The 27,476-nt window shown below is 55.8% G+C and overlaps 1 protein-coding gene across 1 annotated transcript; it reads left to right on the forward strand.

Annotated features, from left to right (window-relative positions):
• Window positions 1-5,504: 5,504 nt before the first annotated feature.
• On the forward strand, window positions 5,505-14,702 carry LOC144490322 (uncharacterized; the record flags this gene model as incomplete). Its single annotated transcript, XM_078208091.1, has 3 exons — window positions 5,505-5,821; window positions 9,048-9,296; window positions 12,969-14,702. Coding segments are annotated over 3 exons (638 nt in total), but the record flags the coding sequence as incomplete, so codon positions are not given.
• Window positions 14,703-27,476: the final 12,774 nt, after the last annotated feature.

Genomic DNA, 27,476 nt, shown 5'->3' on the forward strand with positions numbered 1-27,476 from the left:
GGGCTGGAGGAGGTTACAGGGATTGGGAGGGGGTGTAGGGGGGGCTGGAGGAGGTTACAGAGATAGGGAGGGGTGTAGGGGGGTTGGAGGAGGTTGCAGAGATAGGGAGGGGGTGTAGGGGGCTGGAGGAGGTTACAGAGATAGGGAGTGGGTGTAGGGGGCTGGAGGAGGTTACAGAGATAGGGAGGGGATGTAGGGGGGCTGGAGGAGGTTACAGAGATAGGGAGGGGTGTGTAGGGGGGCTGGAGGAGGTTACACAGATAGGGAGGGGGTGTAGGGGGCTGGAGGAGGTTACAGAGGTAGGGAGGGGGTGTAGGGGGCTGGAGGAGGTTACAGAGATAGGGAGGGGGGGTAGGGGGGCTGGAGGAGGTTACAGAGATAGTGAGGGGGTGTAGGGGGGCTGGAGGAGGTTACAGAGATAGGGAGGGGGCTGGAGGAGGTTACAGAGATAGGGAGGGGGTGTAGGGGGGCTGGAGGAGGTTACAGAGATAGGGAGGGGGTGTAGGGGGGCTGGAGGAGGTTACAGAGATAGGGAGGGGGTGTAAGGGGCTGGAGGAGGTTACAGAGAGAGGGAGGGGGTGTAGGGGGCTGGAGGAGGTTACAGAGATAGGGAGGGGGTGTAGGGGGCTGGAGGAGGTTACAGAGATAGGGAGGGGATGTAGGGGGCTGGAGGAGGTTACAGAGATAGGGAGGGGGTGTAGGGAGCTGGAGGAGGTTACAGAGATAGGGAGGGGATGTAGGGGGCTGGAGGAGGTTACAGAGATAGGGAGGGGGGTAGGGGGCTGGAGGAGGTTACAGAGATAGGGAAGGGTGTAGGGGGCTGGAGGAGGTTACAGAGATAGGGAGAGGGGTGTAGGGGGGGCTGGAGGAGGTTACAGAGATAGGGAGGGGGTGCAGGGGGCTGGAGGAGGTTACAGAGATAGGGAGGGGGTGTGGGGGGGCTGGAGGAGGTTACAGAGATAGGGAGGGGGTGTAGGGGGCTGGAGGTGGTTACAGAGATAGGGAGGGGGTGTAGGGGGCTGGAGGAGGTTACAGAGATAGGGAGGGGTGTAGGGGGCTGGAGGAGGTTACAGAGATAGGGAGGGGTGTAGGGGGCTGGAGGAGGTTACAGAGATAGGGAGGGGGTTGTAGGGGGGGCTGGAGGAGGTTACAGAGATAGGGAGGGGGTGTAGGGGGCTGGAGGAGGTTACAGAGATAGGGAGGGGGTGTGGGGGGGCTGGAGGAGGTTACAGAGATAGGGAGGGGGTGTAGGGGGCTGGAGGTGGTTACAGAGATAGGGAGGGGGTGTAGGGGGCTGGAGGAGGTTACAGAGATAGGGAGGGGGGGCTGGAGGACGTTACAGAGATAGGGAGGGGGTGTAGGGGAGCTGGAGGAGGTTACAGAGATCGGGAGCGGGTGTAGGGGGCTGGAGGAGGTTACAGAGATAGGGAGGGGGTGTAGGGGGCTGGAGGAGGTTACAGAGATAGGGAGGGGGTGTAGGGGGGCTGGAGGAGGTTACAGAGATGGGGAGGGGGTGTAGGGGGCTGGAGGAGGTTACAGAGATAGGGAGGGGTATAGGGGACTGGAGGAGGTTACAGAGTTAGGGAGGGGGTGTAGGGGGGCTGGAGGAGGTTACAGAGATAGGGAGAGGGTGTAGGGGGGCTGGAGGAGGTTACAGAGATAGGGAGGGGGTGTAGGGGGGGCTGGAGGAGGTTACAGAGATAGAGAGAGGGTGTAGGGCGGCTGGAGGAGGTTACAGAGATAGGGAGGGGTGTAGGGGGGTTGGAGGAGGTTACAGAGATAGGGAGGGGTAGGGGGGCTGGAGGAGGTTACAGAGATAGGGAGGGGGTGTAGGGGGGCTGGAGGAGGTTACAGAGATAGGGAGGGGGTGTAGGGGGCTGGAGGAGGTTACAGAGATAGGGAGGGGGCTGGAGGAGGTTACAGAGATAGGGAGGGGGTGTAGGGGGGCTGGAGGAGGTTACAGAGATAGGGAGGGGGTGTAGGGGGCTGGAGGAGGTTACAGAGATAGGGAGGGGGCTGGAGGGGGTTACAGAGATAGGGAGGGGTGTAGGGGGGTTGGAGGAGGTTACAGAGATAGGGAGGGGGTGTAGGGGACTGAAGGAGGTTACAGAGATAGGGAGGGGGTGTAGGGGGTTGGAGGAGGTTACAGAGATAGGGAGGGGGTGTAGGGGGCTGGAGGAGGTTACAGAGATAGGGAGGGGGTGTAGGGGACTGAAGGAGGTTACAGAGATAGGGAGGGGGTGTAGGGGACTGAAGGAGGTTACAGAGATAGGGAGGGGGTGTAGGGGGTTGGAGGAGGTTACAGAGATAGGGAGGGGGTGTAGGGGGCTGGAGGAGGTTACAGAGATAGGGAGGGGGGTGTCGGGGGCTGGAGGAGGTGACAGAGATAGGAGGTGGAGGGGACTGGAGGAGGTTACAGAGATAGGGAGGGGGTGTAGAGGGGGCTGGAGGAGGTTACAGAGATAGGGAGGGGGGTGTAGGGGCTGGGGGAGGTTACAGAGATAGGGAGGGGGTGTAGGGGGCTGGAGGAGGTTACAGAGATAGGGAGGGGGTGTAGGGCGCTGGAGGAGGTTACAGAGATAGGGAGGGGGTGTAGGGGGGCTGGAGGAGGTTACAGAGATAGGGAGGGGGTGCAGGGGGCTGGAGGAGGTTACAGAGATAGGGAGGGGGTGTAGGGGGGCTGGAGGAGGTTACAGAGATAGGGAGGGGGTGTAGGGGGCTGGAGGAGGTTACAGAGATAGGGAGAGGGTGTAGGGGGCTGGAGGAGGTTACAGAGATAGGGAGGGGGTGTAGGGGGCTGGAGGGGGTTACAGAGATAGGGAGGGGGGCTGGAGGGGGTTACAGAGATAGGGAGGGGGTGTAGGGGGCTGGAGGGGGTTACAGAGATAGGGAGGGGGCTGGAGGGGGTTACAGAGATAGGGAGGGGGCGTGGGGGGCTGGAGGAGGTTACAGAGATAGGGAGGGGGTGTAGGGGGCTGGAGGAGGTTACAGAGATAGGGAGGGGGTGTCGGGGGCTGGAGGAGATACAGAGATAGGGAGGGGGTGGAGGGGGTTACAGAGATAGGGAGGGGGGCTGGAGGAGGTTACAGAGATAGGGAGGGGGTGTAGGGGGCTGGAGGACGTTACAGAGATAGGGAGGGGGTGTAGGGGAGCTGGAGGAGGTTACAGAGATCGGGAGCGGGTGTAGGGGGCTGGAGGAGGTTACAGAGATCGGGAGGGGGTGTAGGGGGCTGGAGGAGGTTACAGAGATAGGGAGGGGGTGTAGGGGGGCTGGAGGAGGTTACAGAGATGGGGAGGGGGTGTAGGGGGCTGGAGGAGGTTACAGAGATAGGGAGGGGTATAGGGGACTGGAGGAGGTTACAGAGTTAGGGAGGGGGTGTAGGGGGGCTGGAGGAGGTTACAGAGATAGGGAGAGGGTGTAGGGGGGCTGGAGGAGGTTACAGAGATAGGGAGGGGGTGTAGGGGGGGCTGGAGGAGGTTACAGAGATAGGGAGAGGGTGTAGGGCGGCTGGAGGAGGTTACAGAGATAGGGAGGGGTGTGGGTTGGAGGAGGTTACAGAGATAAGGGAGGGGGGGGCTTGGAGGGAGGTTACAGAGATAGGGAGGGGGTGTAGGGGGGCTGGAGGAGGTTACAGAGATAGGGAGGGGGTGTAGGGGGCTGGAGGAGGTTACAGAGATAGGGAGGGGGCTGGAGGAGGTTACAGAGATAGGGAGGGGGTGTAGGGGGGCTGGAGGAGGTTACAGAGATAGGGAGGGGGTGTAGGGGGCTGGAGGAGGTTACAGAGATAGGGAGGGGGCTGGAGGGGGTTACAGAGATAGGGAGGGGTGTAGGGGGGTTGGAGGAGGTTACAGAGATAGGGAGGGGGTGTAGGGGCTGGAGGGGGTTACAGAGATGGGGAGGGGGTGTAGGGGGGCTGGAGGAGGTACAGAGATAGGGAGGGGGTGTAGGGGGCTGGAGGAGGTTACAGAGATAGGGAGGCGGTGTAGGGGCTGGAGGGGGTTACAGAGATGGGGAGGGGGTGTAGGGGGGGCTGGAGGAGGTTACAGAGATAGGGAGGGGGTGTAGGGGGCTGGAGGAGGTTACAGAGATAGGGAGGGGGTGTAGGGGGCTGGAGGAGGTTACAGAGATAGGGAGGGGGTGTAGGGGACTGAAGGAGGTTACAGAGATAGGGAGGGGGTGTAGGGGGTTGGAGGAGGTTACAGAGATAGGGAGGGGGTGTAGGGGGCTGGAGGAGGTTACAGAGATAGGGAGGGGGTGTAGGGGACTGAAGGAGGTTACAGAGATAGGGAGGGGGTGTAGGGGACTGAAGGAGGTTACAGAGATAGGGAGGGGGTGTAGGGGGTTGGAGGAGGTTACAGAGATAGGGAGGGGGTGTAGGGGGCTGGAGGAGGTTACAGAGATAGGGAGGGGGGTGTCGGGGGCTGGAGGAGGTTACAGAGATAGGAGGTGGAGGGGACTGGAGGAGGTTACAGAGATAGGGAGGGGGTGTAGAGGGGGCTGGAGGAGGCTACAGAGATAGGGAGGGGGTGTCGGGGGGGCTGGAGGAGGTTACAGAGATAGGGAGGGGGGTGTAGGGGCTGGGGAGGTTACAGAGATAGGGAGGGGGTGTAGGGGGCTGGAGGAGGTTACAGAGATAGGGAGGGGGTGTAGGGGGCTGGAGGAGGTTACAGAGATAGGGAGGGGGTGTAGGGGGCTAGAGGAGGTTACAGAGATAGGGAGGGGGTGTAGGGGGGCTGGAGGAGGTTACAGAGATAGGGAGGGGGTGTAGGGGGCTGGAGGACTGTACAGAGATAGGGAGGGGGTGTAGGGGGCTGGAGGAGGTTACAGAGATAGGGAGGGGGTGTAGGGGGCTAGAGGAGGTTACAGAGATAGGGAGGGGGTGTAGGGGGGCTGGAGGAGGTTACAGAGATAGGGAGGGGGTGTAGGGGGCTGGAGGAGGTTACAGAGATAGGGAGGGGGTGTAGGGGGGCTGGAGGAGGTTACAGAGATAGGGAGGGGGTGTAGGGGGCTGGAGGGGGTTACAGAGATAGGGAGGGGGTGTAGGGGGCTGGAGGAGGTTACAGAGATAGGGAGGGGGTGTAGGGGGCTGGAGGGGGTTACAGAGATAGGGAGGGGGTGTAGGGGGCTGGAGGAGGTTACAGAGATAGGGAGGGGGTGTAGGGGGGCTGGAGGAGGTTACAGAGATAGGGAGGGGGTGTAGGGGGCTGGAGGGGGTTACAGAGATAGGGAGGGGGTGTAGGGGGCTGGAGGAGGTTACAGAGATAGGGAGGGGGTGTAGGGGGGCTGGAGGAGGTTACAGAGATAGGGAGGGGGGCTGGAGGGGGTTACAGAGATAGGGAGGGGGGCTGGAGGGGGTTACAGAGATAGGGAGGGGGCTGGAGGGGGTTACAGAGATAGGGAGGGGGGCTGGAGGGGGTTACAGAAGCAGTCCGATCATCGGGACACAGTGGGGAGAGGCGGAGTGGGTGAGGTTGAGCCTGGCGCGGTTGGGGTTGGTTCACAGGCCGGCGTCGCTCGGGGCTCCGTGTCCATCCGGAATCTTCCTTGACCGTTCTTCACCCAGACATCCTGCTGGACCCCAGCCAGGTGCTGTTCAGAACCTGCCCGGGGGTGAGTGAGGTTCCCTGCGCCAAGCCGGTGATGGTGAACCTCTCGGTGGAACCCTGCTGCCCCCTCCACCTCCAGGTGCCCCCCCTGATGTACCGGCCCGAGGGGGGCTTCTCTGCCTCGGACCAGCTGGACAGCGGGGCTGCCTCCGACCTGTACCTGAGCACCGCGGAGCTGCAGCCCACCGAGATCCTGCCTCTGGAGTTCAGCGACGTGAGTGACCCGGCGGGGGGGAGACGCAGGCCCTGAATCCAGACCCCCCGCTCTGGGGGAGAGGGGGGGGGGTTACAGCGCACAGACACAGGCCCTGAATCCAGACCCCCCGCTCTGGGGGAGAGGGGGGGGGGGGTTACAGCGCACAGACACAGGCCCTGAATCCAGACCCCCCGCTCTGGGGGAGAGGGGGGGGGGTTACAGCGCACAGACACAGGGCCTGAATCCAGACCCCCCGCTCTGGGGGAGAGGGGGGGGGTTACAGCGCACAGACACAGGCCCTGAATCCAGACCCCCCGCTCTGGGGGAGAGGGGGGGGGTTACAGCGCACAGACACAGGCCCTGAATCCAGACCCCCCGCTCTGGGGGAGAGGGGGGGGTTACAGCGCGCAGACACAGGCCCTGAATCCAGACCCCCCGCTCTCGGGGAGAGGGGGTTACAGCACACAGACACAGGGCCTGAATCCAGATCCCCCGCTCTGGGGGAGAGAGGGGGGGTTACAGCGCGCAGACACAGGGCCTGAATCCAGACCCCCCGCTCTGGGGGAGAGGGGGGGGGTTACAGCGCACAGACACAGGGCCTGAATCCAGACCCCCCGCTCTGGGGGAGAGGGGGGGGGTTACAGCGCACAGACACAGGCCCTGAATCCAGACCCCCCGCTCTGGGGGAGAGGGGGGGGTTACAGCGCACAGACACAGGCCCTGAATCCAGACCCCCCGCTCTGGGGGAGAGGGGGGGGTTACAGCGAGCAGACACAGGCCCTGAATCCAGACCCCCCGCTCTGGGGGAGAGGGGGGGGGGTTACAGCGCACAGACACAGGCCCTGAATCCAGACCCCCCGCTCTGGGGGAGAGGGGGGGTTACAGCGCGCAGACACAGGCCCTGAATCCAGACCCCCCGCTCTGGGGGAGAGGGGGGGGGGTTACAGCGCGCAGACACAGGCCCTGAATCCAGACCCCCCGCTCTGGGGGAGAGGGGGGGTGGTTACAGCGCACAGACACAGGCCCTGAATCCAGACCCCCCGCTCTGGGGGAGAGGGGGGGTTACAGCGCGCAGACACAGGCCCTGAATCCAGACCCCCCGCTCTGGGGGAGAGAGGGGGGGTTACAGCGCGCAGACACAGGCCCTAAATCAAGACCCCCGTTCTGCTGTGGGCGGGGGTTTCAAACAGGAGCCCAGAGGAAACACCGCGTCTCTCCGTGGTCTGTTGGTTTTCTCCGGGTTTTTCTCCCGCTGTGGGACTGCCAATTCATCGGGGAGACACACCGGGCTTTGTACCGAGGCGTGGAGATCCGGATTCCCGGAATCACACCGTCGTGAGAAATGTCGGGATTGTCGCGTGGCCCCCCCCTCTGTGCGTCCCCTCTGTGCGTCCCCTCTGTGCGTCCCCTCTGTGCGTCCCCCCTGTGCGTCCCCCCTGTGCGTCCCCCCTGTGCGTTCCCCCCCTGTGCGTTCCCCCCCTGTGCGTTCCCCCCCTGTGTTCCCCCCTGTGCGTCCCCCCCTGTGCGTTCCCCCCCTGTGCGGCCCCTCTGTGCGTGCCCCCCCCCTCCGTGCCCCCCTATCTCTCAGAATCTCACAGCGCGGAAGAGGCCCAAAGAGTCTACACCGAAACATTAGAAACACCTGACCTGCCCACCTAATCCCTCTCGCCAGCCCTTGGTCCATAGCCCGGAATGTTCCGACGTGCCAAGTGCTCATCCAGGTGCTTTTTAAAGGATGTGAGGCAATCCCCCCCCTCCACCGCCCTCCCAGGCAGCGCATTCCAGACCCTCACCACCCTCTGGGTAAAAAAGATTTTCCTCACATCCCCCCCTAAACCTCCCACCCCCCTCACCTTGAACCTGTGTCCCCCTCGTGACTGACCCTTCAACTCAGGGGAACAGCTGCTCCCTATCCAACCCTGTCCATGTCCCTCATAATCTTGTTCACCTCGATCAGGTCGCCCCCTCAGTCTCCAGAGAAAACAACCCAAGTCTACCCAACCTCTCTTCATAACTTAAATGCTCCGTCCCAGGCAGCATCCTGGTGAATCTCCTCTGCACCCCCTCCAGTGCGATCATGTCCGTCCTATAATGTGGCGACCAGAACTGTAGTCATCTCTTTGCGGTTCGCGGCTGTTCCTAGAACTTTTTTGTTTAAAATTTATTTATTAGTCACAAGTAGGCTTACATTAACACCGCAATGAAGTTACTGTGAGAATCCCCGAGTGGCCACACTCCAGTACCTGTTCGGGTACACCTGAGGAAGAATTTAGCCCGGCCCAATGCACCCCTAACCCAGCCCCGTCTTTCAGACTGTGGGAGGAAACCGGAGCACCCGGAGGAAACCCACGCAGACACGGGGAGAACGCGCAGACTCCCTCACAGACAGTGACCCAAGGCCGGGAATCGAACCCGGCTCCCTGTGAGGCAGCAGTGCTAACCCGCTGTGCCACCCTGGGTACACAGTGCTCCAGCTGTGCCCTCATCAAAGTTCAACTCCAACGTGACCTCCCTGCTTTTGTAATCCGTGCCTCGATGCATAAAGGCGAGTGCCCCGTACGCCTTTCTCACCACTCGATGAACCTGCCCTTCCGCCTTCAGACACCTGAGGACAAACACGCCAAGGTCTCTTTGTTCCTCCGAGCTTCCCAGTGTCCCACCATTTATTCAATACCTCCTTATCAATTCCTCCTTCCAAAGTGTACCACCTCACACTCTGCCTCACCTGTACAGAGGAGGTTCACCAGGATGTTGCCTGGTATGGAGGGGCTTAGTTATGAGGAGAGATTGGGTAAAACTGGGGTTGTTCTCCCTGGAAAGACGGAGGATGAGGGGAGACTTAATAGAGGTGTATAAAATTATGAAAGGCATAGATAGGGTGAACGGTGGGAAGCTTTTTCCCAGGTCGGAGGTGACGTTCACGAGGGGTCATAGGTTCAAGGTGAAGGGGGGGAGGTTTAACACGGATATCAGAAGGACATATTTTACACAGAGGGTGGTGGGGGCCTGGAATGCGCTGCCGGGCAAGGTGGTGGAGGCAGACACACTGGGAACGTTTAAGACTTATCGAGACAGCCACATGAACGGAGTGGGAATGGAGGGATACAAAAGAATGGTCTAGTTTGGACCAGGGAGTAGCACGGGCTTGGAGGGGCCAAAGGGCCTGTTCCTGTGCTGTATTGTTCTTTGCCTCAGGCTCAGTTAATGCTGTTTTCTGTCTCTTTTTCCCCCCCCCCCACCCCAGGACTGTCTGGACGTGGTCGGAGATGACCCACCGTGTCCCCCCTCGCCGCTCCTCGACTCTACACCGGGTCCCGGGGGGCGCTCGGCGGCTGGGCCGGAGCTGACGGACGGACCGCCATCGGGGAGGGCGGTCCTCCCTCGCCGCGATAGCTCCGAGATGTCCGGCCGCCAGCGTCCCGCGCCCACCACCCCGAGGCCTTGCGAGATGGGACGCTTACACAGCCGGGCGACTGGGTCCCCCAGGGGTCAGGTGAGTTCCTCGGAGGGTGACTGGTTTTTCCCCCGCGGGAGCGAGTCCCACATTCTCCCCCCCGTGGGAGTGAGTCCCACATTCTCCCCCCCCGTGGGAGCGAGTCCCACATTCTCCCCCCCGCGGGAACGAGTCCCACATTCTCCCCCCCCACCCCCCGTGGGAGTGAGCCCCACATTCTCCCCTCCGTGGGAGCGAGTCCCACATTCTCCCCCCCCCGTGGGAGCGAGTCCCACATTCTCCCCCCCGTGGGAGCGAGTCCCACATTCTCCCCCCCGTGGGAGCGAGTCCCACATTCTCCCCCCCGTGGGAGCGAGTCCCACATTCTCCCCCCCGTGGGAGTGAGTGCCACATTCTCCCCCCCGTGGGAGCGAGTCCCACATTCTCCCCCCCGTGGGAGTGAGTGCCACATTCTCCCCCCCGTGGGAGCGAGTCCCACATTCACCCCCCCCGTGGGAGTGAGTGCCACATTCTCCCCCCCAATGGGAGCGAGTCCCACATTCTCCCCCCCGTGGGAGCGAGTCCCACATTCTCCCCCCCGTGGGAGTGAGTCCCACATTCTCCCCCCCCCCCCCCGTGGGAGCGAGTCCCACATTCTCCCCCCCGTGGGAGCGAGTCCCACATTCTCCCCCCCGTGGGAGCGAGTCCCACATTCTCCCCCCCGTGGGAGTGAGTCCCACATTCTCCCCCCCGTGGGAGCGAGTCCCACATTCTCCCCCCCCCCCCCCCCCCCCGTGGGAGCGAGTCCCACATTCTCCCCCCATGGAGCGAGTGTTCAGGCCCCTGCAACCTTGGCCGGGAACCGGGTGCCCAGGTACCGCTGGAGGACGATGTGGTGGAACTGTGCCTGGTCGGGGAGGGTAGGGGGTACTGGTGGGACCACAGCTGGAGCACTGTGGCCAGCTTGTGTACCTTATTTACAGAAAGGGACTGTCTGATTGGAGACTGTTCAGAGAGCGTTTACTAGGATGTTCCTCGGCGTGGAGGAATCGTCTGAAGAAGTATAAGACGTTGAGGGGTATTGATAGAGTGGATTCTCAGAGGCTTTTACCCAGGGCTGAAATGGTTGCCACAAGAGGTCACAGGTTTAGGGTGCTGGGGAGTCGGTACAGAGGAGATGTTAGGGGTAAGTTTTTCACTCAGAGGGAAGTGGGTGCGGGGAATCGGCTGCCGGTAGTGGAGGCGGATTCGATAGGGTCTTTTATAGAAATCATCATAGAAACCCTACAGTGCAGAAGGAGGCCATTCGGCCCATCGAGTCTGCACCGACCACAATCCCACCCAGGCCCTACCCCCACATATTTACCCGCTAATCCCTCTAACCTATGCATCCCAGGACTCTAAGGGGCAATTTTTAACCTGGCCAATCAACCTAACCCGCACATCTTTGGACTGTGGGAGGAAACCGGAGCACCCGGAGGAAACCCACGCAGACACGAGGAGAATGTGCAAACTCCACACAGACAGTGACCCGAGCCGGGAATCGAACCGGGGACCCTGGAGCTGTGAAGCAGCAGTGCTAACCACTGTGCTACCGTGCTGCCCCGCTTTTAAGAGACTTTTGGATAAGTCCATGGAAGTTAGTGAGATAGAGGGTTATGGGTAAGCCTAGTAGGTAGGGACATGTTCGGCTCAACTTGTGGGCCAAAGGGCCTGTCTGTGCTGTAGCTTTTCTATGTTCTAAGCAAACAGTAACTAGGTAGTGACTCTGCTGACTGGAATTTGGAAGAGAGGTGATCTCATTGGAACATACCGGATTCTTTCGGGGCTTGACGGTAGATGCTGAGACGAAGTTTCCCCTCACGGGGAGAGTCTCGGGCATGGTGGCACAGTGTGGGTTAGCGCTGCCGCCTCCAGGGACCCGGGTTCGATTCCCCGGGGCTCGGGGATCACTGTCTGTGCGGAGTCTGCACGTTCTCCCCGTGTCTGCGTGGGTTTCCTCCGGGTGCTCCGGTTTCCTCCCACAGTCCTGAAAGACGGGGCTGGGTTAGGGTTGGATTGGGCCGTGCTAAATTCTCCCTCAGTGTCACCCCGGACAGGAGTGTGGGCGACTCGGGGGGGATTTTCACAGTAACTTCATTGCAGTGTTAATGTAAGCCAACTTGTGACACTAATAAATAAACTTTTATTAGCGCCAATTTAAGACTGAGATGAGGAGAAATTCCTTCCCTCCGAGGATTGAGAGTCTCTGGAACTCTTTGCCACAAAGAGCTGTGTGGGGGGGGGAGAGTCCTTGTGTATGTTTAAGGCTGGGATAAATAGATTTTTGATCAGTGAGGGAATCCAGGATTGCGGGGAAAGTGGCAGGAAAGTGGCCATGAGGAATGTCTGATTAGCGAAGGGCTGAATGGCCTCCTCCTGTCCCTGTGTAACAGGCTGGGGAGAGAGGGGCTGAATGGCCTCCTGTTCCTGTGTAACAGGCTCAAGGAGGAGAGGGGCTGAATGGCCTCCTCCTGTTCCTGTGTGACAAGCATGAGGGAAGGGGCTGAATGGCCTCCTTCTGTTCCTGTGTAACAGGCTCAAGGAGGAGAGGGGCTGAATGGCCTCCTCCTGTTCCTGTGTAACAGGCTGGAGAGGGGCTGAATGGCCTCCTCCTGTTACTGTGTAACAGGCTGGAGAGGGGCTGAATGGCCTCCTCCTGTTCCTGTGTGACAAGCATGAGGGAAGGGGCTGAATGGCCTCCTTCTGTTCCTGTGTAACAGGCTCAAGGAGGAGAGGGGCTGAATGGGACCTCCTCCTGTTCCTGTGTAACAGGCTGGAGAAGGGGCTGAATGGCCTCCTCCTGTCCCTGTGAAACAGACTGGAGAGGGGCTGAATGGCCTCCTCCTGTCCCTGTGAAACAGACTGGAGAGGGGCTGAATGGCCTCCTCCTGTTCCTGTGTAACAGGCTGGATAGAGAGGGGCTGAATGGCCTCCTGTTCCTGTGTAACAGGCTGGAGAGAGAGGGGCTGAATGGCCTCCTGTTCCTGTGTAACAGGCTCGAGGAGGAGGGGGGCTGAATGGCCTCCTCCTGTTCCTGTGTAACAGGCTGGAGAGAGAGGGGCTGGAGAGAGAGGGGCTGAATGGCCTCCTGTTCCTGTGTAACAGGCTGGATAGAGAGGGGCTGAATGGCCTCCTGTTCCTGTGTAACAGGCTGGATAGAGAGGGGCTGAATGGCCTCCTGTTCCTGTGTAACAGGCTGGATAGAGAGGGGCTGAATGGCCTCCTGTTCCTGTGTAACAGGCTCGAGGAGGAGGGGGGCTGAATGGCCTCCTCCTGTTCCTGTGTAACAGGCTGGAGAGAGAGGGGCTGAATGGCCTCCTCCTGTTCCTGTGTAATAGGCTGGAGAAGGGGCTGAATGGCCTCCTCCTGTTCCTGTGTAACAGGCTGGAGAAGGGGCTGAATGGCCTCCTCCTGTTCCTGTGTAACAGGCTGGAGAAGGGGCTGAATGGCCTCCTCCTGTTCCTGTGTAACAGGCTGGAAGAGGGGCTGAATGACCTCCCGCTCCTGTGCTGCCCAGGACTATTTAAAACCCCCTTTTCCTCCGTCAGCCATCTTGTGTCCCACGTCGATTCCCCATCTATCCCTCCCCGCACCCTCGCTTAGTTTTTGTCTGGGGGAGTGAGGGGGTTATTTGGACAGATTGCCCCCACCTTCGGAGAGGGCCTGACTATCTTTCTTTCCCTGTTGCAGGGCGCGTCGCAGACGGACCCCCAACCGCGAGGAACCAGGGAGCAGAACGGGATGAGGGAAGCGGCGAGCTGATTGATAGGCCTGAGGAGGGGGCCTCTGGGAGGGAACGGGGGCGGGGGGAACGTGATTCCCCATCCCTCCCGGAGCACCGAGGCGGTGAGATAGGCAGCCCTGCCGGACTGCAGGAAGGTGGTGTTCCCCCTCGCTCCGTCCGTCGATGGAGAGCTTCCCCCTCGCTCCGAACGTAGCCCAGTGCGTGTCGCGGAAGTTTGTCACACTGCCGTTAACTTGCCTTCATCCCGTGCCTGACGTGTTGTTGTGTCACGCGGAGACGGGCGAAATCTCCCTACTTCTCCCTCCCTCCCCCCCCCCCCAAACACCCAGAACCTTCCCCGTCGGGGGAACAGGGTAACGAGATTCTCCCCTCAACCCAAGATCGGATTCCAACTGCTCTCCCTCTCTGATAACACTCCAGCCTCGTCAAGCCCAACACAACCCCCCCGCTGCACAGCGCAGGGGGGGGGGCCCAGATATCCGTGTTGTCTCTCTGGACAAACCCCACCACCTCTTCCTCCCCGCCCCCCCCCCCTATCCAGTGTGTATCCGATTCCCCCCTTTCCGAGGGTTCCTGTTGAATCTGCTTCCGCCGCCCGGTCAGGGAGCGTCTTCCAGATCACAACAACTCGCTGCCTTTCCAAAAGGTTACCGACCCTCCTGCCGCTGGGGAAACTGTGTGTGTCTCTCTGTCTCTGTGTCTCTCTCTCTCTCTCTGTCTCTGTCTGTGTATCGCTCTGTCCCTGTCTCTGTCTGTGTATCGCTCTGTCTCTGTCTCTCTCTGTCTCTGTGTGTGTCTCTGTCTCCATCTGTGTCTCTCTCTGTCCCTGTCTGTGTGTCTCTCTCTGTCCCTGTCTCTCTCTGTGTCTGTGTATCGCTCTGTCTCTGTCTGTGTCTCTCTCTGTCTCTGTCTGTGTCTCTCTCTGTCTCTGCCTGTGTCTCTCTCTGTCTCTGTGTGTCTCTCTCTGTCTGTGTATGTCTCTGTCTCCGTCTGTGGATCGCTCTGTCTCTGTCTGTGTATCTGTCTCTCTCTGTGTCTCTCTCTGTCTCTGTGGATCGCTCTGTCTCTGTCTGTGTGTCTCTCTGTTTCTGTCTCTGTTTCTGTCTCTGTCTGTGTCTCTCTCTGTCTCTGTCTGTGTGTCTCTGTCTGTGTGTGTCTCTGTCTCCGTCTGTGGATCGCTCTGTCTGTGTATCTGTCTCTCTCTGTGTGTGTCTCTCTCTCTCTGTCTGTGTGTCTCTCTCTCTTTGTGTGTGTCTCTCTCTCTGTCTGTGTCTGTGTGTCTCTGTTTCTGTCTCTGTCTTCTCAATCCAAAACCCCCACTTTGATATTTCGAACGCCTCGATTTAATCTCCCCCTTAACCTTCTGTGCTCCGAGGGGAGCGATCCCAGCTTCTCCCGGTCTCTCCGCACCGACTGTGGCCCCCTGTACCCGATCCCCGGAACCGTTCTGGGTAAATCTTCTCTCCGCACCCTCTCCAAGACCCTCCTCCCTAACCTGCGGGGAATCGGAAATGAGGGGACTCCAGCTGGGTTCCAGGCCCTGGTTTATAACAGAATCCTCACCGCAGGGAGGAGAGTGCTTGTCTGAATACCGTGGGATGTTTCGGAATCTGTTAGCTTTGTACTCTCAGCGGCTGCGTGGAGCTGGAGGGGTTGTCATTAAAGTGTTCTGATTTCTATTTGTTGTGTGTGTGTGTGGAATGTCACTGAGGTGTTACAGGCCTGACTCGCTGCCCTGTTGTACCTGCCAAGGTGGGGGGTTTAGATGGCACAGTGTGGTTAGCACTGCTACCTCACGGCGCCAGGGACCCCGGGTTCGATTCCCGGCTCGGGGGTCACTGTCTGTGCGGAGTCTGCGCGTTCTCCCCCCCGTGTCTGCGTGGGTTTCCTCCGGGTGCTCCGGTTTCATAGAAAAACTACAGCACAAAACAGGCCCTTCGGCCCCACAAGTTGTGCCGAACATATCCCTACCTTCTAGACCTACCTATAACCCTCCATCCTATTCAGTCCCATGTACTCATCCAGGAGTCTCTTAAAAGACCCGATTGAGTTTGCCTCCACTGACGGCAGCCGATTCCACTCGCCCACCACCCTCTGTGTGAAAAACTTCCCCCTGACATCTCCCCTGTACCTACCCCCCAGCACCTTAAACCTGTGTCCTCTCGTAGCAGACATTTCCACCCTGGGAAAAAGCCTCTGAGAGTCCACCCGATCTATGCCTCTCAACATCTTATATACCTCTATTAGGTCTCCTCTCATCCTACGTCTCTCCAAGGAGAAAAGACCGAGCTCCCTCAACCTATCCTCATAAGGCATGCCACTCAATCCAGGCAACGTCCTTGTAAATCTCCTCTGCACCCTTTCAATCTTTTCCACATCCTTCCTGTAATGAGGCGACCAGAACTGAGCACAGTACTCCAAGTGGGGTCTGACGAGGGTCTTATATAGCTGCATCATTATCCCCGGACTCCTAAACTCAATCCCTCGATTGATGAAGGCCAGCACACCATACGCCTTCTTAACCACCTGCGGGACGGGTTTCCTCCCACAGTCTGAAAGACGTGCTGGTTAGGGTGCGTTGGGCCGTGCTAAATTATCCCTCAGTGTTACCCGAACAGGCGCCGGAGTGCTTTGTTTAAAAAATTCATTTGTGGGACATGGACGTCGCTGGCTGGGCCAGTATTTATTCCCCATCCCTAGTTGCCCCTTGAGAAGGTGGTGGGGAGCTGCCTTCTTGAACCCGCTGCAGTCCACGTGCTGTGGGTTGACCCACAATGCCATTAGGGAGGGAGTTCCAGGATTTTGACCCCAGCGACTGCGAAGGAACGGCCGATATATTTCCAAGTCAGGATGGTGAGTGTCTTGGAGGAGAACTTGCAGGTGGTGGTGTTCCCCGTGTGTCTGCTGCCTCTTGTCCTTCTAGACGGAAGATTTCGTGGGTTTGGAAGGTGCTGTCTAAGGATCTTGAGTGAGTTGCCGCAGTGCATCTTGTAGATGGGACACTGCTACTGAGCGTGGGTGGTGGAGGGAGTGGATGTTTGTAGATGGAGGGCCAATCAAGGGGGGCCGCTTTGTCCTGGATGGTGTCGAGTTTCTTGAGTGTTGTTGAAGCCGCACCATCCAGGCGAGTGGGGAGTATTCCCTCACACTCCTGACTTGTGCCCTTGTAGATGGTGGACAGGCTTTGGGGGGGAAGTCAGGAGGTGAGTTACTCGCCGCAGGAGATTTTCACAGTAACCTCATTGCAGTGTTAATGTAACTTGAACATTGAGGCATCATTAGGAGATGGGTGCGACCAGGAGATGGTCAGAGAGTTTGGTTTTTAAAGTTGGGGGGGGGAAAGAGGGATTCCAGATTTCCCAGGTAGCCAAAGGCACGGCCGCCATTGACAAAGCGATGGGAAACATAGGGAGGGGGAAAAGAGGCTGGAATTGGTGAGGAGTACAGATCATTGCAGGGATTGAGAGGTCGGAGAAAGGTAGGGAGAGTTGTATGGTCTGGAGATGGTCACTGAACTGGGAGGGTGGAGTCCGTGGAGTGATTGTATAGTTCGCTCGCCACTGTCTCTCATCAAACACTCCCAGGACAGGTACAGCACGGGGTTAGATACAGAGTAAAGCTCCCTCTACACTGTCCCCCAGCAAACACTCCCAGGACAGGTACAGCGCGGGGTTAGATACAGAGTAAAGCTCCCTCTACACTGTCCCCCATCAAACACTCCCAGGACAGTTACAGCACGGGGTTAGATACAGAGTAAAGCTCCCTCTACACTGTCCCCCATCAAACACTCCCAGGACAGGTACAGCACGGGGTTAGATACAGAGTAAAGCTCCCTCTACACTGTCCCCCATCAAACACTCCCAGGACAGGTACAGCACGGGGTTAGATACAGAGTAAAGCTCCCTCTACACTGTCCCCATCAAACACTCCCAGGACAGGTACAGCACGGGGTTAGATACAGAGTAAAGCTCCCTCTACACTGTCCCCATCAAACACTCCCAGGACAAGTACAGCACGGGGTTAGATACAGAGTAAAGCTCCCTCTACACTGTCCCCTCATCAAACACTCCCAGGACAGGTACAGCATGGGGTTAGATACAGAGTAAAGCTCCCTCTACACTGTCCCCCATCAAACACTCCCAGGACAGGTACAGCACGGGGTTAGATACAGAGTAAAGCTCCCTCTACACTGTCCCCATCAAACATTCCCAGGACAGGTACAGCACGGGGTTAGATACAGAGTAAAGCTCCCTCTACACTGTCCCCATCAAACACTCCCAGGACAGGGACAGCACGGGGTTAGATACAGAGTAAAGCCCCCTCTACACTGTCCCCCATCAAACACTCCCAGGACAGGTACAGCACGGGGTTAGATACAGAGTAAAGCTCCCTCTACACTGTCCCCATCAAACACTCCCAGGACAGGTACAGCACGGGGTTAGATACAGAGTAAAGCTCCCTCTACACTGTCCCCCATCAAACACTCCCAGGACAGGTACAGCACGGGGTTAGATACAGAGTAAAGCTCCCTCTACACTGTCCCCCATCAAACATAAGACCATAAGACATAGGAGCGGAAGTAAGGCCATTCGGCCCATCGAGTCCACTCCACCATTCAATCATGGTTGATTTCAACTCCATTTACCCGCTCTCTCCCCATAGCCCTTAATTCCTCGAGAAATCAAGCATTTATCAATTTCTGTCTTGAAGACGCTCAACGTCTCGGCCTCCACAGCCCTCTGTGGCAATGAATTCCACAGACCTACCACTCTCTGGCTGAAGAAATTTCTCCTCATCTCTGTTCTAAAGTGACTCCCTTTTATTCTAAGGCTGTGCCCCCGCGTCCTAGTCTCCCCTGCTAATGGAAACAACTTCCCTACGTCCATCCTATCTAAGCCGTTCATTATCTTGTAAGTTTCTATCAGATCTCCCCTCAACCTCCTAAACTCCAATGAATATAATCCCACGATCCTCAGACGTTCATCGTATGTCAGGCCTACCATTCCTGGGATCATCCGTGTGAATCTCCGCTGGACCCGCTCCAGTGCCAGAATGTCCTTCCTGAGGTGTGGGGCCCAAAATTGCTCACAGTACTCCAAATGGGGCCTAACCAGTGCTTTATAAAGCCTCAGAAGTACATCCCTGCTTTTGTATTCCAAGCCTCTTGAGATAAATGACAACATTACATTTGCTTTCTTAATTACGGACTCAACCTGCAAGTTTACCTTTAGAGAATCCTGGACTAGGACTCCCAAGTCCCTTTGCACTTTAGCATTATGAATTTTGTCACCGTTTAGAAAATAGTCCATGCCTCTATTCTTTTTTCCAAAGTGCACGACCTCGCACTTGCCCACGTTGAATTTCATCAGCCACTCCCAGGACAGGTACAGCACGGGGTTAGATACAGAGTAAAGCTCCCTCTACACTGTCCCCCCATCAAACACTCCCAGGACAGGTACAGCACGGGGTTAGATACAGAGTAAAGCTCCCTCTACACTGTCCCCAACAAACACTCCCAGGACAGGTACAGCACAGGGTTAGATACAGAGTAAAGCTCCCTCTACACTGTCCCCCATCAAACACTCCCAGGACAGGTACAGCACGGGGTTAGATACAGAGTAAAGCTCCCTCTACACTGTCCCCCATCAAACACTCCCAGGACAGGTACAGCACGGGGTTAGATACAGAGTAAAGCTCCCTCTACACTGTCCCCCATCAAACACTCCCAGGACAGGTACAGCACGGGGTTAGATACAGAGTAAAGCTCCCTCTACACTGTCCCCCATCAAACACTCCCAGGACAGGTACAGCACGGGGTTAGATACAGAGTAAAGCTCCCTCTACACTGTCCCCCATCAAACACTCCCAGGACAGGTACAGCACGGGGTTAGATACAGAGTAAAGCTCCCTCTACACTGTCCCCATCGAACACTCCCAGGACAGGTACAGCACGGGGTTAGATACAGAGTAAAGCTCCCTCTACACTGTCCCCCATCAAACACTCCCAGGACAGGTACAGCACGGGGTTAGATACAGAGTAAAGCTCCCTCTACACTGTCCCCCAGCAAACACTCCCAGGACAGGTACAGCACGGGGTTAGATACAGAGTAAAGCTCCCTCTACACTGTCCCCCAGCAAACACTCCCAGGACAGGTACAGCACGGAGTTAGATACAGAGTAAAGCTCCCTCTACACTGTCCCCCAGCAAACACTCCCAGGACAGGTACAGCACGGGGTTAGATACAGAGTAAAGCTCCCTCTACACTGTCCCCATCAAACACTCCCAGGACAGGTACAGCACGGGGTTAGATATAGAGTAAAGCTCCCTCTACACTGTCCCACATCAAACACTCCCAGGACAGGTACAGCACGGGGTTAGATACAGAGTAAAGCTCCCTCTACACTGTCCCACATCAAACACTCCCAGGACAGGTACAGCACGGGGTTAGATACAGAGTAAAGCTCCCTCTACACTGTCCCACATCAAACACTCCCAGGACAGGTACAGCATGGGGTTAGATACAGAGTAAAGCTCCCTCTACACTGTCCCCATCAAACACTCCCAGGACAGGTACAGCACGGGGTTAGATATAGAGTAAAGCTCCCTCTACACTGTCCCCCATCAAACACTCCCAGGACAGGTACAGCACGGGGTTAGATACAGAGTAAATCTCCCTCTACACTGTCCCCCATCAAACACTCCCAGGACTGGTACAGCACGGGGTTAGATACAGAGTAAAGCTCCCTCTACACTGTCCTCATCAAACACTCTCAGGACAGGTACAGCACGGGGTTAGATACAGAGTAAAGCTCCCTCTACACTGTCCCCCATCAAACACTCCCAGGACAGGTACAGCACGGGGTTAGATACAGAGTAAAGCTCCCTCTACACTGTCCCCATCAAACACTCCCAGTTCAGGTACAGCACGGGGTTAGATACAGAGTAAAGCTCCCTCTACACTGTCCCCATCAAACACTCCCAGGACAGGTACAGCACGGGGTTAGATACAGAGTAAAGCTCCCTCCACACTGTCCCCATCAAACACTCCCAGGACAGGTACAGCACGGGGTTAGATACAGAGTAAAGCTCCCTCTACACTGTCCCCATCAAACACTCCCAGGACAGGTACAGCACGGGGTTAGATACAGAGTAAAGCTCCCTCTGCACTGTCCCCATCAAACACTCCCAGGACAGGTACAGCACGGGGTTAGATACAGAGTAAAGCTCCCTCTACACTGTCCCCATCAAACACTCCCAGGACAGGTACAGCACAGGGTTAGATACAGAGTAAAGCTCCCTCTGCACTGTCCCCATCAAACACTCCCAGGACAGGTACAGCACGGGGTTAGATACAGAGTAAAGCTCTCTCTACACTGTCCCCATCAAACACTCCCAGGACAGCTACAGCACGGGGTTAGATACAGAGTAAAGCTCCCTCTACACTGTCCCCATCAAACACTCCCAGGACAGGTACAGCACGGGGTTAGATACAGAGTAAAGCTCCCTCTACACTGTCCCCCCAACAAACACTCTGGTTTGGAGTCCTACCTTCGACCCTGCTGGGTGAGTATGGTGCGTGCCCGATGGCCCAAAACTGGTTCGAGGTCCAACCTGCCAATGCACCCATGGCAGGTGTCAAGTGGGAGGAGAGAGATGGGAAGAACCGTTCCCAGCTCCAGACTACAGCGCGTGTCATAGTTAGCACTGTGAGCCTGAGGCCTTTTGTGAATAGCAGTGCACTGCCAACTGAGTACTTTTCCCCGTGAGCTGGTGTCTCCGGCCAGTTAACCAGGGCCTGTCCTGCATCTCCTCCGGAGCCTTCAACATGTCATTGATGGAGACGAACATCTCGCCAAGGCCATCCCCACACCCCCACTTCTTGCCTTCAAACAACCGCACAACCTCAAACAGACCATTGTCCGCAGCAAACTACCCAGCCTTCAGGAGAACAGTGACCAAGACACCACACAACCCTGCCACAGCAACCTCTGCAAGGCGTGCCGGATCATCGACACAGATGCCATCATCTCACGTGAGAACACCATCTACCAGGTACACGGTACCTACTCTTGCAACTCGGCCAACGTTGTCTACCTGATACGCTGCAGGAAAGGATGTCCCGAGGCATGGTACATTGGGGAAACCATGCAGATGCTACAACAACGGATGAATGAACACCGCTCGACAATCACCAGGCAAGACTGTTCTCTTCCTGTGGGGGAACACTTCAGCGGTCACAGACATTCAGCCTCTGATCTTCGGGTCAGCGTTCTCCAAGGCGGCCTTCACGATACACGACAGCGCAGAGTGGCTGAGCAGAAACTGATAGCCAAGTTCCGCACACATGAGGACGGCCTCACCGGGATCTTGGGTTCATGTCACACTCTCTGTAACCCCCACAGCTTGCCTCCTGGACTTGCAGAATCTCACTAGCTGTCCTGTCTGGAGACAATACACATCTCTTTAACCTGTGCTCAATGCTCCCTCCACTCACATTGTCTGTATCTTTAAGACCTGGCTGGCTGTAGAGATTCGCATTCTAATCAGTATTCTGTAACTTGATTTTGTGTCTCTGTGCACTGTTTGAGAGCAGATATCCACTCCATCTGACAAAGGAGCAGCGCTCCGAAAGTTAATGGCATTTGCTACCAAGTAAGCCTGTTGGACTTTAACCTGGTGTTGTTAAAACTCTTACAATGTTCTGGGGACCTGGGTTCGAATCCCTCCCACAGCAAATGGTGGAATTTGAATTCAATAAAGAAATATCTAGGATTAAGAATCTACTGATGACCACGAAACCGTTGTCGATTGTCAGAAAAACCCATCTGGTTCACTAATGTCCTTTAGGGAAGGAAATCTGCCGTCCTTACCCTGGCCTGGCCTACATGTGACTCCAGAGCCACAGCTCTGGAGTATGGACTCCTGCTCTGTCCAAGACCGCAAGGAACTACAAAGGGGTTGTGTGTGCGAACGTAGCCCAGTCCCATCACGCAAACCAGCCTCCTATCCACTGACTCCGTCTACACTTCCCGCTGCCTCGGGAAAAGCAGCCGGCATAATCAAGGACCCCCCACGCACCCCGGACATTCTCTCTTCCACCTTCCTCCGTCGGGAAAAAGATACAAAAGTCTGTGGTTGACTCTCACCTGCTCTCCAAGGACAACTAGGGATGGGCAATAAATACTGTACAGCCAGCGACGCCCATGTCCCATGAATTAATCAAACAAAATCTGTCTCAATATTTTTTAAAAGACAAAATTGTACCCACCTTAGCTCATTGCAGACACTCACCACCCTCTGTGTGAAAAAATTGCCCCTCTGGACCCTTTTGTATCTCTCCCCTCTCACCTTAAACCTATGCCCTCTAGTTTTAGACTCCCCTACCTTTGGGAAAAGATATTGACTATCTAGCTGATCTGTGCCCCTCATTATTTTATAGACCTCTATAAGATCACCCCTCAGCCTCCTACGCTCCAGAGAAAAAAGTCCCAGTCTATCCAGCCTCTCCTTATAACTCAATCCATCAAGTCCCGGTAGCATCCTAGTAAATCTTTTCTGCACTCTTTCTAGTTTAATAATATCCTTTCTATAATAGGGTGACCAGAACTGTACACAGTATTCCAAGTGTGGCCTTACCAATGTCTTGTACAACTTCAACAAGACGTCCCAACTCCTGTATTCAATGTTCTGACCGATGAAACCAAGCATGCCGAATGCCTTCTTCACCACTCTGTCCACCTGTGACTCCACTTTCAAGGAGCTATGAACATGTACCCCTTGATCTCTTTGTTCTGTAACTCTCCCCTACCATTAACTGAGTAAGTCCTGCCCTGGTTCAATCGACCAAAATGCATCACCTCGCATTTATCCAAATTAAACTCCACCTGCCATTCGTCAGCCCACTGGCCCAATTGATCAAGATCCCGTTGCAATCCGAGATAACCTTCCTCACTGTCCACTATGCCACCAATCTTGGTGCCATCTGCAAACTTACTAACCATGCCCCCAATATTCCCATCCAAATCATTAATATAAATGACAAATAACAGTGGACCCAGCACTGATCCCTGAGGCACACCGCTGGTCACAGGCCTCCAGTTTGAAAAACAACCCTCTGCAACCACCCTCTGGCTTCTGTCATCTAGTTTTAGACTCCCCTACCTTTGGGAAAAGATGTTGACTATCTAGCTGATCTGTGCCCCTCATTATTTTATAGATCTCCATAAGATCACCCCTCAGCCTCCTACGCTCCAGAGAAAAAAGTCCCAGTCTATCCAGCCTCTCCTTATAACTCAATCCATCAATTCCCGGTAGCATCCTAGTAAATCTTTCCTGCACTCGTTCTAGTTCAATAATATCTGCCAAACAGCATCTGATGCGGTGCCGTACAACAGATTTGCGAACACAATCCCAGAAATTGGCCAAGTGACAGGCAGAGATTACAGCGGTAAATAATTTTAAGCCTCAGCTGACTGACTGTCTATGGAGTTTGCATGTTCCTGTGTCTGCATGGGTTGAAGAACATATGAACTGGGAGCAGGAGTAGGCCATCTGGCCCCTCGAGCCTGCTCCGCCATTCAATAAGATCATGGCTGATCTTTTTGTGGACTCAGCTCCACTGACCCACCCGCTCACCATAACCCTTAATTCCTTCACTGTTCGGGACATAGATAGGATGCAAGACTGGGCGGAGAAGTGGCAGATGGACTTCAACCCAGATAAATGCGTCGTGGTCCATTTTGGTAGGACAAATGGGATGAAGGAGTACAATATAAAGGGAAAGACTCTGAGTACGGTAGAGAATCAGAAGGACCTTGGGGTCCGGGTCCATAGGACTCTAAAATCGGCCCCGCAGGTGGAGGAGGTGGTTAAGAAGGCGTATGGTGTGCTGGCCTTTATCAATCGAGGTATTGAGTTTCGGAGTCCGGGGATAATGATGCAGCTATATAAGACCCTCGTCAGACCCCACTTGGAGTACTGTGCTCAGTTCTGGTCGCCTCATTACAGGAATGATGTGGAAAAGATTGAAAGGGTGCAGAGGAGATTTACAAGGATGTTGCCTGGATTGAGTGGCATGCCTTATGAGGATAGGCTGAGGGAGCTCGGTCTTTTCTCCTTGGAGAGACGTAGGATGAGAGGAGACCTAATAGAGGTGTATAAGATGTTGAGAGGCATAGATCGGGTGGACTCTCAGAGGCTTTTTCCCAGGGTGGAAATGTCTGCTACGAGAGGACACAGGTTTAAGGTGCTGGGGGGTAGGTACAGGGGAAATGTTAGGGGGAAGTTTTTCACACAGAGGGTGGTGGGCGAGTGGAATCGGCTGCCGTCAGTGGTGGTGGAGGCGAACTCAATAGGGTCTTTTAAGAGACTCCTGGATGAGTACATGGAGCTTAATAGGATGGAGGGTTATAGGGTTACATATACAAACTGACCACCTACCGAGAGAAGCAATTCCTTCCCATTTCCGTCTTCAATGGGAGAGGGAGAGAGAGACTCCCGATTCTAAAACCCTGTCCCCCATCTCGCCTTTCCTCATTCCAGATCCACCCCCCCCCCTCCCTCCCACAAGGGGGGAAACATCCTCTCAGCCTCGTCCCCTCCTGGACGAGCCACCCCCGCCCTCCCACACCCCCGACCCAAACCTCCACCAGAATCTGATAGGTTTCAATAAGATCATCTCTCGTTCTTCTAAACTCCAGTGGAGTGCAGGAATGAGATAGAGAATCTGGTGAACTGGTGCGGCAACAATAATCTCTCCCTCAATGTCAACAAAACGAAGGAGATTATCATCGACTTCAGGAAGCGTAAAGGAGAACATGCCGTGTCTACATCAACAGGGACGAAGTAGAAAGCGTCGAGAGCTTCAAGTTTTTAGGTGTCCAGATCACCAACAACCTGTCCTGGTCCCCCCCACGCCGACACTATAGTTAAGAAAGCCCCACCAACGCCTCTACTTTCTCAGGAGACTAAGGAAATTTGACATGTCCGCTACGACTCTCACCAACTTTTACAGATGCCCCATAGAAAGCATCCTTTCCGGGTGTATCACAGCTCGGTCTGGGGCTCCTGCTCTGCCCAAGACCGCAAGGAACTACAAAGGGTTTGTGTGTGAATGTAGCCCAGTCCCATCACGCAAACCAGCCTCCCATCCATTGATTCCGTCTACACTTCCCGCTGCCTCAGGAAAAGCAGCCGGAATAATCAAGGACCCCCCCAACACACCCCGGACATTCTCTCTTCCACCTTCTTCCGTCGGGAAAAAGAACAAAAAATAAAGAACAACACAGCACAGGAACAGGCCCTTCGGCCCTCCAAGCCCACGCCGCTCCCTTGTCCAAACTAGACCATTCTTTTGTATCCCTCCATTCCCACTCCGTTCATGTGGCTATCTAGATAAGTCTTAAACGTTCCCAGTGTGTCCGCCTCCACCACCTTGCCCGGCAGCGCATTCCAGGCCCCCACCACCCTCTGTGTAAAATACGTCCTTCTGATATCCGTGTTAAACCTCACCCCCCTCACCTTGAACCTATGACCCCTCGTGAACGTCACCACCGACCTGGGGAAAGGCTTCCCACCGTTCACCCTATCTATGCCTTTCATAATTTTATACACCTCTATTAAGTCTCCCCTCATCCTCCGTCTTTCCAGTGAGAACAACCCCAGTTTACCCAATCTCTCCTCATAACTAAGCCCCTCCATACCAGGCAACATCCTGGTAAACCTCCTCTGCACTCTCTCCAAAGCCTCCACGTCCTTCTGGTAGTGTGGCGACCAGAACTGGACGCAGTATTCCAAATGCGGCCGAACCAACGTTCTATACAACCGCAACATCAGACCCCAACTTTTATACTCTATGCCCCGTCCTAAAAAGGCAAGCATGCCATATGCCTTCTTCACCACCTTCTCCACCTGTGACGTCACCTTCAAGGATCTGTGGACTTGCACACCCAGGTCCCACTGCGTATCTACACACTTTATGGTTCTGCCATTTATCGTATAGCTCCTCCCTGCATTATTTCTACCAAAATGCAACACTTCACATTTATCTGGATTGAACTCCATCTGCCATTTCTTTGCCCAAATTTCCAGCCTATCTATATCCTTCTGTAGCCTCTGACAATGTTCCTCACTATCTGCAAGTCCAGCCATTTTCGTGTCGTCTGCAAACTTACTGATCACCCCAGTTACACCTTCTTCCAGATCGTTTATATAAATCACAAACAGCAGAGGTCCCAATACAGAGCCCTGCAGAACACCACTAGTCACAGGCCTCCAGCCGGAAAAAGACCCTTCCACTACCACCCTCTGTCTTCTGTGACCAAGTAAGAAGTTTAACAACACCAGGTTAAAGTCCAACAGGTTTATTTGGTAGCAAAAGCCACACAAGCTTTCGGAGCGCTGCCCCTTCTTCAGGTGAGTGGGAATTCTGTTCACAAACAGAGCTTATAAAGACACAGACTCAATTTACATGAATAATGGTTGGAATGCGAATACTTACAACTAATCAAGTCTTTAAGAAACAAAACAATGTGAGTGGAGAGAGCATCAAGACAGGCTAAAAAGATGTGTATTGTCTCCAGACAAGACAGCCAGTGAGACTCTGTGGGGGTTACAAATAGTGTGCCATGAACCCAATATCCCGGTTGAGGCCGTCCTCGTGTGTGCGGAACTTGGCTATCAGTTTCTGCTCAGCGACTCTGCGCTGTCGTGTGTCGCGAAGGCCGCCTTGGAGAACGCTTACCCGAATATCAGAGGCCGAATGCCCATGACCGCTGAAGTGTTCCCCAACAGGAAGAGAACAGTCTTGACTGGTGATTGTCGAGCGGTGTTCATTCATCCGTTGTCATAGCGTCTGCATGGTTTCCCCAATGTACCATGCCTCGGGACATCCTTTCCTGCAGCGTATCAGGTCGACAACATTGGCCGAGTTGCAAGAGTAGGTACCGTGTACCTGGTGGATGGTGTTCTCACCTGAGATGATGGCATCTGTGTCGATGATCCGGCACGTCTTGCAGAGGTTGCTGTGGCAGGGTTGTGTGGTGCCGTGGTCACTGTTCTCCTGAAGGCTGGGTAGTTTGCTGCGGGCAATGGTCTGTTTGAGGTTGTGCGGTTGTTTGAAGGCAAGAAGTGGGGGTGTGGGGATGGCCTTGGCGAGATGTTCGTCTTCATCGATGACATGTTGAAGGCTCCGGAGGAGATGCCGTAGCTTCTCCGCTCCGGGGAAGTACTGGACAACGAAGGGTACTCTGTCCGCCGTGTCCCGTGTTTGTCTTCTGAGGAGGTCGGTGCGGATCTCACCTGTGTCCAGTGACGAGACAAAGATTTGCGTCAGAGGCCCAGCGATTTCATCTCTCGTCTCCCTGAGCAGCCTTGGATAGATTCCATCAGGCCCTGGGGATTTGTCAGTCTTTATATTCGCTCAAAAACCTAACACTTCCTCCCTTGAAATGGA

Source organism: Mustelus asterias, unplaced genomic scaffold (assembly GCF_964213995.1).
Source record: "Mustelus asterias unplaced genomic scaffold, sMusAst1.hap1.1 HAP1_SCAFFOLD_3155, whole genome shotgun sequence".
In the NCBI taxonomy this organism is placed as follows: domain Eukaryota; kingdom Metazoa; phylum Chordata; class Chondrichthyes; order Carcharhiniformes; family Triakidae; genus Mustelus; species Mustelus asterias.